This window comes from Lasioglossum baleicum, chromosome 13 (assembly GCF_051020765.1).
Source record: "Lasioglossum baleicum chromosome 13, iyLasBale1, whole genome shotgun sequence".
NCBI classification, from domain to species: Eukaryota; Metazoa; Arthropoda; class Insecta; order Hymenoptera; family Halictidae; genus Lasioglossum; species Lasioglossum baleicum.
This window is the reverse complement of record NC_134941.1, coordinates 10,468,315-10,481,352: the sequence shown is the minus strand read 5'-3', so window position 1 is coordinate 10,481,352 and position 13,038 is coordinate 10,468,315. Positions and strand designations below refer to the sequence as shown.

Below are 13,038 nucleotides of genomic sequence, written 5' to 3'. Positions count from 1 at the left end.
GTCGTTAATTCCGCCGCGAGTATAATCGCGCGTGATGTCAACAAGCGAGCGGAGCGGACATATCAATAAGAAACCGATTATGAAACAAAACGAATGGCAAAGCGACAGACTAGAATATCAGTTTTATGATAATGCGTCCGACCATTTGTGTTAGATGTTACATAGCATCCAGTGTAGGCGACTGGCGGATCTAAATATCAACACGACTCCCGTCAGATAGATCCATCGCGACACCCAACGTGTTTTGTAAATATGCAGTGCCCTGTTCAAACAATTTATTATTAGACCAAGCACGGAAGCTTTGTTTTTGAACGTCAGCTCTTTCGGTGGCGAACACAAATATGCTGTAATTTTTATTTATTCATTGACAAGAGGTACTCGAATTAATATTCGGACGCTCTAAAAAAGACGATAACTTTTTTCATATTGTACTATACGATTTGAACTTTTTTGGAAAGCTAGAGCAATTAGTTTACTACAGGATGTGAAAAAATTCTTTTTCAAAAATAGCAATTGATCGGAATTGTAGAAAAAATACTAAAAGTTGCATTTTACAACTTTTTTATGTGGGCCTATATTGAAAATTTAAAAAGTACGTGTCGTAGGTCTGCGTCAATTATATGCACTGTGAAAGTTTCATCGAAATCGGTTGATGCAGGAAAAAGCGACAGGCATTGAAAGATGTAAGAATTCTTAGATATAGACCGAAAGTTGTGAAAATCTGCAATTTTTACCATCTTTGAACGTTTGTAGCTCATCTCATTGCAACGTCGACCGATTTTGAAGAAATTTTCAGAATATGTTTCATTCACTCAGATCTACAAAAGTTGTAAAATGCAACTTTTAGTATATTTTGTATAATTCCGATGAATTGCAATTTTTGAAAAAATTTCTTTTCATATCTTGTAGTAAACTAGTTGCTCTAGTTTCCCAAAAATGTTCAAATCGTATAGTAAAATATTAAAAAATTTAGCGTCTTTTTTAGGGCGTCCGAATATTAATTCGAGTAACTGTATATGTTATTTTACAAAAATGACAAGACTGAATGTATTCAGATTTCGTGTGTGCTTGAGTGAAGAAATTTATTTAATAATTTCTAATGGAAGCATCTTCGTGATTTCAATAATTTTATGACAGAAATGAGTGAGTGTAATTTAAATCTGTATAAACATTAGAAGAATTTAATCATATTCTTATATTATTTTCAATTTAGTAAACATATTAAGAATGAAAATAATTTTCTATTCCACTCCAGTTTGTTGCGATTCAGGTCGTACACAATTTTTATTATGCATAAAGATCCGCTGTCTAATCATGATCACAGTTTCACTTAAAACATGATCGCTGTTTAGCATAAAATGGGATTTGAAAGCTTTTATAATTGTTGCAAAAATGGTGGACAGCGAAGATCGATTTGTTGGTACAGTTATCAGCGATGATAGGACTGTTTGGTGTCCGTTGAATGCTCGAGAAGATTCCAGCTGCTTTCTACGCCATCCGTTCGCGGCCAACAAATACATACAACACGATTCCGCGGGGCGCTGGCATTCACGTGACGCACCTCTTGCCTCTCGTGAGCACGTGACGGCCACGTGGACCGGGCATGTGTGCTGCACCGTTTCGCATAAAACTGCACGTATCGTTGCATTCGACGCGAACTTATGCGGGCGACGGACGATGCGTCACGCAAAACGATCTAGCCGCTGCGCTAAGCTGGTCACCGTGCAGTAGGCCACCAAACAATAAAAACGCGGACAATTTGCAACTCGTTCCCTCATCCTCGAACACTCATTTCACTCGTGCTTACTTCGTTGGAATCGCTGGACAGCGAATTTCATCGCATTTTTGAAACCAATGTTTTTTTGACATTACAAGAATTTAAGAAATATTATTGTATTGTAGTTTGCTTGTTGAAATTGTTAACAGACGATTTATGTTTTCACTTCTGTGTCTCTTAGTCGATTTGCACCATTTTTATTTAGCATAGAGATTCGCTTTTTTTACAGTGGGTGTAAAAAGTATTCGTACGCTCTTTAAAATAGAATAACTTTTTTATAATTGTACCGAACGACCTGATCTTTTATAATCAATTAGAAGCATTCTTATTAGAAAATAAACAGGCGTTTAAAAAGGTAATCTAGTGTCGTTCCTAAGTAACTGTAATGTATGTCCCGGGATGTCATTTACAGCGTGGAAAATGTAAAAGAGATTGTAGAACATTTTAATATTTATGAAACTTATCTGGAAAAGTGGGCACGGAATCGATAGATGTTCTTGAAATCGAGTACACAAGGCGAGGCACTTGAAATGACCACCTTGAGTGACGCCGATACCATTATCTTCTTGAAGAATTGGGTCAGAAGTTGCACGACTCTCCTATGCATAGAATCATACTCGAAAATAAGCAACCGCGCATCACATCGAACACAGTACATTCACTAAATAAAATGTCTTCTCTCGTGAAGTTTTCTTACGTTGCCAAAGCAACTTTTGCGACACAACAGGAGAGAAAAAAGCTTCGAATGACTTCTGATCTTCCAGATGTTGGCTGCAATTCATGCATGCATGCCGCTGTAAAATGTATGTGCATGTTGGCTTCCCAACAACAATTCGTATCTTTCAACGAAGCTGTTATTTATCCTCGTCAAGAAAGCGTTGGAATATCTTTCGAAAAGGTTCTTTACGCAACAGCCACTTCGAGTTTCGAGTAAACGGCGATGCCTACTTGAAAACTGGATCATGCTAGCCTTCGTGTTGCCATTATCAATGAAAGATACCGTTTCAATAAAATAACAGAATGCTGCAAACCGGATTCCATCGCAAACATCTAAACACGATTTCTAGGTTTCTAATCCTATTCACAATTAACAATCAATCAATTATCTGTGTCAGATCTATGGGACTCGTTCAAAGAACGAGTTTCAATGTTGTTAATCTTTAATATTGAGATTTCAACGAATAAATATTACAATAAAAATCGTTAAACAAATTTTAATAAGTATGTGCTTGCTTTTTTATAAAGTGAAGCATAATGGTCAATTTTAAACCTTCACATTTATTTGTTCAAAGAACAAAATAAAAATTTTCTACCTGAATTGCAACGAACTGGAGTGAAGTAGAAATTAATTTTCTTTCCTAATATGTTCAATAGATTAAATTCTTCTAATTGTTTTTACTGTTTTAAATTATATAATAATAAATAATGCGACAGTGGATCAAGGCAGTAAAATAAATGTCTCTCGATGTGCTAATTAAAATATAAAAAATTGAAGCGAGTGTCCACTTCAAGAAAAATTAATTTCGTCCTTAAGTTCATGCTACGGACCATGTCTGACCATCGTCCACCGTTTCCACTGAACACAGGAATTGCAGCGAATTGAAGCGACCTTCTAGCAAAATGCTGCATCTGCTCACTTCCGCGGTATTTTGGCGGAGCGGGTTGCAATTCCGCGAATCGGAACAATAAACACAGGACTCAATCCGTCATTCATTGCTACAAAATGTATTTTAAAGCTAGACGCGTCGAGGAACCAAGGCTGACTCTCTTTATCGTAGCCGATCGTAAAACGAGAACAACATGCATAATAACACGACGAGAGTTGTTTGTTAATAGCATGACTGCAGTCAGTGAACGATAAGGATGCACGCAACGGAACCGCGCACAGAGAGTGCCATAACGTCAGAACATTACCGAACTGTTTTTGTTGGGGTTCGGACGGCGATAACTCTCATCGGTGATGGCAAAAATTCAATGAAAATAATAACAAACCGGCGGATGGACGTTTGTGCATTCGGAGCGCACGTGGCTGCGTACAAATCTGTATAATATAGTTCTCTATTTATAAAGGCTACTGAAATTCGTATTCCGTTTGAAGCCTCGAATGGGGTAAACACGATCTTGTTTACTCTACGATTATGGAAATCGGCCCATAAAATTCTGTCTTCGTTGGAATATTTTTCAAACTGGTCTCCATCTTCAGAACACAGCAATGTATCTTTGGAAACCATGGTTTTCGAAAATTGAGACAGAGATCATTATAAAAAAAAGCTTTTTGCAAACCATGCTTATATTAAAATGCACTAAAAAGGAGAAAATAATTTTTTTAGACATTAGTGACTATAAATAAAAGCGTGGCGCTCTAAACTATATTGACGTAATCTTCGTGGGCGCTCCACGCTTTTATTTATATAGTCACTAATATCTAAAAAAATTATTTTCTCCTTTTTAGCGCATTTTAATATAAGCGTGGTGTTTAAAAAGTTTTTCTATTTATTTTTTTATTTTGTACTTTTTAGTCTTTTTTAAATGGAACGCAAGATATGGAAATACGTTAGATAGAATGAGGTGATGACTCCGAGAGACGACGACTCTTGATGGAGTCCGAAATTGTCCGAAATGGAACCGAATGAACGGAACACCACACTGACCGAGCTCCTTCGGTGCGAAATGGGTCAGTGGAGTGGGGATGAGTCGGAGTAGGAACGCGTAGTGGAGTAGGGAGCGCTGGCGCGCGGAGTGGGGATTGCTGAACGCGATAACGTACTACCGAGTGTCACGCAACGAGGTGTGGTGGTTAATATTAAAAATTTTTTCTCCTAGACGCACCGTTTTTTTTAAAATAATTTGTTTCTTAATATTGCATTGTCATCCAGTTCTGAGCTATGTTTATAGTTTCAAGTCTCTAGCTCATCAGGAAATGATTTAAATTTCGATTACAAGATTTGACGCATAAAACAACGACAACGACAACTCGGCAAGCTAATATAAGCGTGGTAAAATGAAATAAAACCTCCACTCAATTTGTATTCTGTGGAAATTGATGTTCGGGTGAGTGATTCACAGTGTATAGAGATAGCTGAAAATTAAAATAAAGTTCTCAATAAATTCTTACGTGTGGAAACAGATATTTAAAACTGCGATGTGTCATCACGATAGCTGTAAAATGGAAATTAAGAGTACCTAGTTAATTCTTATCTTTGTTATAGCCTACTCAGTTTTCATCGTCGGGAACAGATGTTAGGGAGTAGAATATAATTTAGTGCAGATATCGAAGCGCGAAACGAAATTCTCAAATAATTTTTATCTTTCGATTACGATTTGATTTGTACAGGCCGCTGGGAAATTGAAACGAAGTGCCTCGTCGATTTTTATCTTTGACGACAGGTGTTTCAAGAGGTAATTGAGTGAAGAAGCAGCTGAAAAATTGACCTGGAATTCCCAAAGAATTTTTAATTTTGGGCTAGAATTTGATTTAGCTGGGTTGCTGGAAAATTGAAATTAACACGTTCGCTACCAGCATTTGTTTCGTTGCTTACCTTCCTTGTTCGAAAGCTCTATTAAATGCATCGTACCCAATTTTGAATTATTAAAACAGTTTCGTAGAAAAAAGTCACAGATTCTCTGGAAATTATGCATTCTACTAAAATGCAATCTATTAAATCAAATTAAATAAAAATTAAATAAAATGCATTCTATTAACATTAATTTGACTGTTTTTAAGTGAACTGTCAGATTATGGATGTCACATATTTGTGACAGTGGTACCGAGCATGTTAAATGCCCCTTCAATTTGTATCTTTGACGATAGTTGTTTTGACAAGGTAATTTAGCGAAGAAATTTCCTAAATATTGATCTGAAATTCCCAAATAGTCTTTATCTTTAGGCTAGTATTTAATTTAGCATAAACTGAGGCCCCTAGCTAATTTTTAATTTTCGCGAACTAGAATTCCAAACTATAAACTGGCTTTCATTACGCCAGCCTAAGTGTTTAGAAATCCAAAACACAAAATTGCAGCTGAAGAGACAGAAACAATTGGTAGAATCCTTGGGAGAATTAACTGATTGAAATGATTTTGCCAACAACCGAGCTCGCGGACTCGAATTTGCCGGCTCAGATGGAGCTTACCAAGGATCAATGCCGAAAACAAGTTCGACGAGCTCGATGGTGGCAGCGGCTCGCGTGACAACAACGCCAGAGTTCCGCGAATAATTTTGGCAAGGATCCAGCACGGCCGCCATTCCGGTCAATACGACGGGTTTTCCGCGAAGGAACTGTTACGAACGGGTTTCCCGAGTGTTCGCAGGATGTCCGAGCTAAACAGCAGCGTGGACGAGCACACAGTCCTGGATCACAGCATCGCCATCTTGTTTCCGGTAAGGGAGATGCGCGAAACTTGTGGCGAACACCGGTCCCGCTTTTACGAACGGCCGAAAAATGTCTGCTTCCACTACTTGAATCGATTTCATCGAAACGAGCCAGGGTCGCTTAAAAATGCGCACTCATTTTGAGGACTTGTGGGTTGTAGTTAACAACATAAATAATTTTTCTAAGAGTCCCTAGCTCGTCACACTTGTTTCTATGCGGTGTTTTTAGCAGTGATCGATGCAGTGGAAGATTCGTCGTAAATAAGGAAGACGAACATTCCGAGGATAACAAAAGAAAAGTTGTCTGTTTCCATTCAACCGGTCAACAGCTCGTGAATTATTCATCGTGTAACTGTTTCGTATGTACGGGGTGATCATTTATTTACACGTTGACTGCGCGACCAAAACGCAAAAGCTGGTTGATAGCAAGAACGTAAACAGTGTCTATATATCTAGCACGTTAATTAAGTCGAAAAACATTTTATAATAACATGGAAATATTTGAATGACGACAGATACTCGAAAAGAAATTGTTAGATCAATAGCAGTTCTCTGTGTACAGGTGTTGCATGCAATGCATTTTCTACGTTTCTGAATTACCGACTCGGTGGAGAATGATCTGGCACGATAGAGAACTCTGTGTGAATGCAACGGTCAGTTAACGAACTACATCGGACTGCCACGGAGAAAGCGTGTCCGAGGGGGCTGCTTTTTTGCAACGTTGTCAGATTTAAAAGTGCAATAATACCGAAATATATTCGTTCACGGACTTGAGATTCTTTCGGACAATTTTAGAACGTATTCCCGTGGGACTTTTCGGGCGAATGAGGGCTCAAATTAAAGTTGACTTTGTTGCAAGGACACTTGCTGTCCAGAGCACGAGAGAAAACTAGCGGGAGGGGAACGGTGTAAGGGGAACGCAAAGGCAATCTGAATGGTCCTCTGAAAGTGGTCCTCCAGGACCAATGGTCATTTAAAACTTCCTTAGCCTACCTAAAGCTAGCATGGGGTGGGCCAAGGGTTCTTCAATACTTTTTCGTTTACCCTTGGTCCACCTTCAGCATGTCCTCTCCATTACTAATTCAATGGACAATTTTTATTTCCGGATTTCTAAATGCAATTTGCTTCCGAACAAGTTTCCCTTCTCAAAATTCTATTCCTCCGACCGGAAGTCCCTCCGGAGCCCGCTCACGTGTGAGGTACCATCTTCTACTTTTAATTGAAGCTCTGAAACATTGAAAAATTGACTCGAAGAATCCCCTGAAAATCGAGTCAATTTTATTCGAGCTCTGTCACCTCACAGTAACTCGCTGAACTATCTATCGAGTGTCTTCTTCACGCAGTCGATACCACAGGCATCGTCAATGATGCTCAGATTCTTAGATATGAATTTGAAATTGTTACCTCTTTAAAATTCTTTAAGTCTTTTGTTTCGCATTTGATTTACTCGTTTTCTCTATTGATAAACAAATATGACTCAAAGTCGAACCACTTTGATTTGCATTTCAAGCACCGAATCATATGTTTTCCTCCCGATCTTCTCCACAAATAAAACCAATCGCTTTTCTTCTTTTTAAGTTTTAATGCCAATTCCTTCTTATTAATTACTGCGTTTATTTTATTTACCGCATTTTTTATGTTTTCTTTATTCTGCGTTGACGTTACTTCGACTGACGAGGTAGTACGACTTAGGAATCTCGTATGGGTACGACTTAAGACACGGCACAAGTTTTTAAAAAGTAAACATATAACTTAACTGAACAAAATTAATACGATTTCGTTTCGTCCAAACGATTATGCAAATTCTACTGAATTTATATAATATTTCATAAGGAACATAATTTTATCAATAATTTACTTGCAAGATTAACTACCAAACATATGCAGAAAATTATAAGAAAATTGAAATAAACTTACTTGATGACAGGATTTATAATGAGGCTTTATGGCAGACAATAATACGTAAAGCAACTTGGTTGACTCAGATGTATATTTGGTTGCCGTTGTATGTGTTGTTGTCGCCGTAGTTCGTTCAAAATTCAATTGGTGCAACCTTACCCTACTAATATTATGACAAAAGTGGTTCAACCACCCAGACCAATTACCAATCTGGCAATGCTATGTCGAAAGGAGTAGGAGAGCAGGTTTCCGAGATTGATTGTATGATGAAACCAGTTGAATTAGGAGAATCAGAAAGCGAATAGGACTCGCGTGGATGGACCACGTGTTATGGTAGCAACTCGCAAGCCGGGTACACGTGACCGGTCGCAGGGCTTCGAGCAACCGGTGCCATTAATTGGATCGATCGAGCTCCACTTTTAAGGTCACCAGATTATCGGAACAATGTCATTCGTTGGTCGAAGCCCTAAGGGGAACGATGGATTTCACCCACAAGCGAGTCTTCTACATTCTGTCGACGATTCTGGACCCGTTGGTAACGGAGGTTCCGCCGGAGGAGACCGTCGAGGATGAAACATAATACTCGTGCAACTCCGACAATCTGGGAGTTGATCAATTGACATATACTGGAACTGTTCCGAATACGTTTTTCGTTTTACATTTCAACTGCGTCCGACAGTGTTCTCGCGAGTCAGTATGAAAGCCACGAAGTGTCGCAGATCTAGATCCACCAGTGATTTTGCTACCGTGAATCTGAACGATCTGGATGACTTGTTGCATGGGAAGCGGATGAAACTCTCGAAATCCTCGTTCCGCGTAAGTTCGAGCTCATTTTGAGGATAGATCGAGTAGGAAAGTGATTGTTCGGGTGCTCGAGTGATCCTTCATTTTGGTCTCAATTCGTTCTAGAATATCTTAGAAACCTGAAGAACTCTGTTTATCGAAAAGTGTACAAAAATACGTTTAATATCAATTTCTAAGAAAATTTTTCAATGAAAATTTGATTCTTTAATTGATAGTTGGTCGACCCGGAGGACTGTTCGAAGAAGTCAAAGGACGACTCCAAGGATGAGAAGAATTACTGTCCCAACTGCGATTCATCAGTATGGATGAGGTCCTGCGAGAAGGAGGTGATAGAGCCTCTCCCAGGCAAGATCACTGGCACGATTCCATCATGGTTGAAGGGTACATTGCTGAGGAACGGTCCCGGGAGCTTGAAGGTCGGGGAGTACAGCTTCAACCACCTGTTCGACAGTTCAGCACTGCTCCACCGGTACGTCGACGTTACGGGATTATGCTAGATTGGTCTAGGAACATCAAGGAGTCCCTTTGAAGAAGGAATGATAAGACTTCGGTGGTGAAACGGGCGCAGCAGCCACAAATGTGTTGCGCAGCGGCGAAGAAGGGTTAAAGAAATTAGCTGGGCTGACGAAACATGTATCAATGTGTTATCGATCACCCGGAAGCCACATACCAGCGACCGCTAAATCCCCGAACCGTCGCTAAACAACAATTACGAAGACCAGGGGGCGATTAACTTCGAAAGGACACGTCCCAGCGAAAGACAGCCGGGCTGTTTTCGGTCTTCCTTTCGTTCCTCATCTTTTTTTAATGTGCCTGCCACAAGTTCAAGGTTGAATATGCACTGCTGTGGCTTCGATCGGGAATTATTTATCTTTTCTTTGGATCGAACTATATTTACTGCATCAACGAATTTAGTGGAAGTTAGAAATTCATTCCTGTATGTTTTTCTGACGCTGAAGACTTAACCGAAATGATTTTCTACTATTTTTTCCGAAATATCTAAATTTCTGTTTCTAGAAAAGAGAAACGGTTCGCCGAGTCTTAATTAGCGCACAAATTCTGTAAAATTTAGTTTTTCAACGAATGAAATGATACGTTTGGTTATTGGTCATCGTATCTGCGTCACAGATTTGCGATTTCGGATGGCAAAGTGACGTACCAGTGCAGATTTGTTCAGACTGATGTGTACAAGAAGAACAAGGCTGCTCAGAGGATAGTCGTGACCGAATTCGGAACGAAGGCTGTACCTGATCCCTGTCAAACTATTTTCCAAAGGTCAGAATCGACATAGGAATTCTAGAAGCCTGTGAGAAGCTTGAAGAGACAGAAAATTGATTTTTCTTCAGGGTCGCAGCGGTGTTTACACCTGGCGAGGACTCTGACAATTCGATGATATCGGTCTACCCTTTTGGAGATGAGTATTATACTTTTTCGGAGTCTGGCGTGATCCATCGTGTTGACCCTGTCACCTTGGACACCACTGGCAAGGTAGTTGTTATTATTACACATTTTTCAAATGAATCCGCCTTACAAGGGAAGGATCCCAAATGTCCGACTTTGATTTTGATAATTTTTTGTGAGATGATGATATATGGATCCCTAATGATGTCTGCAAAATATTAGGTGTAGTTGCTCAATAGTTTTAAAGATATAAACAATTAAACTTTCATACCTCGTTGATGTACCATGATTTGCAGCTCAAGTTTTCGAAGTTCAATTGTTTATATCTTTAAAACTATTGAGTAACTACACCTAATATTTTGCAGACATCATTAGGGATCCATATACCATCGTCTCACAAAAGATTATCAAAGTCGGACACTTGAGGTCCTTTCCTTGCTAGATTAGTGTTAGCACTGAATAGTCATCTTCTTGCCTAGGTAGTTGAGTTCTCGAATTTTTTCGACAGTGGAGTGTTTGCATTAACTGTCTGCATTCTGTGTCCAGGTGGTAGTGTCAGACTACGTTGGCATAGTGAACCACACGTCCCACCCCCATGTGATGAGCGATGGCACGGTATACAACGTGGGGATGAGCCTAACTCCTCGTGGACCAACGTACAATGTAGTGTGCTTCTCACCGAGTTACATCACCATCGGTTAGTAAACATTCCGACAATCAATCAGCAATTTTGACAAAAACTATCTCCATCGATTCCAAGACGACATGATGTTTCAGACGATGCAGGGGAAGAGAAGGAACTGTCCATGTTCGATCAGGCCACCGTAGTGGCCACAATCCCATCCAGGTGGTTGCTGAATCCCTCCTACATGCACACGTTCGGCATCACCAAAAATTATTTCATAGTGATCGAGCAACCCTTGGCGGTGTCTCTGACCACTGTACTGTCGTGCAAAGTGAAACAGGAACCGATGCGTGCGGCTTTAAAGTGGCACGAGAACGAGAACGTAACTTTCATTTATTTAGTTTGATAGCTTAACCATTCGACGATTTGTTAATTGTCTTTAATGAATCGATTTCAGACCCTTATACATCTAGTTTCAAGAGAGACAGGCCAGCTGGAGAGGACCTTCGTCAGCGAAGCATTTTTCTACCTTCACATCATCAACCAATTCGAGACACGTGACCATGATTACGTGGTCCTGGATGTCTGCTGTTATCGCGACTCGAAGATGTTGGATTGCATGTTCGTCGACGCGATGAGGGTACTTGAAAGTTCATTAGCAACGTAATTGATCTGTTTCCGTTAATTTCCATTGACATTGCCCCATGTTTTTAGCACCTACACGAGAATCCTGACTATGCTAAGATGTTCCGGGGCAGACCACTACGGTTTGTCCTGCCAATGAACCGTCCAGACCCAGACACCCCTTTGGAACATAATTTAATCACAGTGGAGACTGTGAATCAAGGTCTAGAATCGTTTAAAGACGTCGTCGAATCTCAAGAACCGGACTCTACCTCAAAAGATGAGACTTCAGCTAGCAAAGACGATAGAAGTGACTATAGAAATGTCCTCGAGAGGAAGGCATCTGCACATAGACTTCCCGATGGCAACATTTTCGTGAAGCCAGAATTGCTCTGTGATTTGGGCTGCGAGACACCGAGACTGAACTACGACTGCTTTCTTGGCAGAGAGTATCGATATTTTTATGCTATATCCAGCGACGTTGACTTGGAGAACCCTGGAACGGTAGTTTCGAGAAACAAATCTCTTTTTTTCTATTCTATCTTAATTTCCAAGTGTTAGGTTGGAGGGGAAGTTCTGTCGTATTTTAAATAAGCAGGTCATTCTGCTTGTAAATCAAAAACACATGTTGCTAGTGAGTTGCTAGTAAGGAAATTATATCATTGAACAATATTGAACATATATTTTTATAAATTGATTCAAATGTTTTTTTAAAAATACAACAGAACTTTCCCTCCAACCTAACTTCTCATTGGAAGGTAGTCACGAAACGATCATTTGCAGATCATCAAGGTAGACATCTTGAAGAAGACGAGGAAGACGTGGCACGAGAAAAATGTCTACCCCAGCGAGCCCATTTTTGTTCCTGATCCTAATGGGAAGGTACACGTTCTCGACAAATTATTTAAAACTATAATTGTGATTACTGCTCTCTGAAACCCGGAATTTTTATTACGAATGCAAACAAATTGATCTAACTTGAGAAATGAAACTTGACAACTTTTTGATTTCAAAGGAGACATAGCAGAGCTCTTTTGTTACATTTTGCAGAGAAATGAAATTCTATTGAAAAATAATTAATGTATCAGTGTAGGATTTCAAAATTCTACGGAGCAGTGGAGGTTCAAGGATGCTAAAATGTTTCAGAACGAGGACGATGGTGTGGTGTTGAGCGCCATTGTATGGTCGGACAAGGAGTCTCAGGTGGGCCTGTTGGTTCTAGACAGCGTGACTCTGACAGAAATCGCGAGGGCTACCTTCGAGACGCCTGGCCCGGTGCCAAAGTGCTTACACGGCTGGTTTACCTTGGACAAGTAGAGTAAACTCCGATTACAAAGCGACGAGTATTCTTTACTGAAAACGTGACCTAGATCTTCTCTGGCTTATGTGATATATAGATACGTATATTTTACATCGATTGGTAACGCAAATTGTATACGCTTCTTTCGCTCTCCTCCGTACCGGCGAGCTACACTACTATTTTTCTATGTTAAACGACCGACTGTCTATTGATTAAACATTTAACGCCTATCGATCCTC

General features: G+C 39.7%; 2 protein-coding genes across 5 annotated transcripts in view; one reads left to right on the top strand and one right to left on the bottom strand.

Annotated features, from left to right (window-relative positions):
- LOC143215137 (uncharacterized) overlaps window positions 1-6,020 on the bottom strand; it is a 24,757-nt gene extending 18,737 nt beyond the window's left edge. For both annotated transcript variants that reach the window (XM_076436980.1, XM_076436981.1), the window contains exon 1: window positions 5,908-6,020. In XM_076436980.1, coding sequence (XP_076293095.1) covers window positions 5,908-6,020 — 113 coding nt within the window. The remainder of the gene's footprint in view (window positions 1-5,907) is intronic.
- Window positions 5,908-13,038, top strand: Ninab (neither inactivation nor afterpotential B). Of its 3 annotated transcripts, none has more exons than XM_076436952.1 (10): window positions 5,908-6,155; window positions 9,065-9,318; window positions 9,978-10,124; window positions 10,196-10,340; window positions 10,797-10,947; window positions 11,028-11,257; window positions 11,333-11,515; window positions 11,590-12,003; window positions 12,283-12,381; window positions 12,646-13,038. In XM_076436952.1, exons 1-10 carry the CDS (start codon window positions 6,087-6,089, stop codon window positions 12,814-12,816), a joined length of 1,863 nt encoding a protein of 620 aa, XP_076293067.1. In that variant the 5' UTR covers window positions 5,908-6,086; the 3' UTR covers window positions 12,817-13,038. The 3 variants fall into 3 exon arrangements, with proteins under 3 accessions (XP_076293067.1, XP_076293065.1, XP_076293066.1); XM_076436950.1 differs by lacking the exon at window positions 5,908-6,155 and adding an exon at window positions 8,497-8,861; XM_076436951.1 differs by lacking the exon at window positions 5,908-6,155 and adding an exon at window positions 8,499-8,861 and having other exon boundaries at window positions 10,196-10,337.

Excerpts from the sequence above, each read along its gene's own strand:
- Ninab (XM_076436950.1), top strand. The coding sequence starts at position 8,742 with ATGAAAGCCACGAAGTGTCGCAGATCTAGATCCACCAGTGATTTTGCT. Across the intron at positions 11,516-11,589 it reads TGTTCGTCGACGCGATGAGG|CACCTACACGAGAATCCTGA; the intron begins GTACTTGAAAGT and ends CCATGTTTTTAG. Across the intron at positions 12,382-12,645 it reads TTCCTGATCCTAATGGGAAG|AACGAGGACGATGGTGTGGT; the intron begins GTACACGTTCTC and ends AAAATGTTTCAG.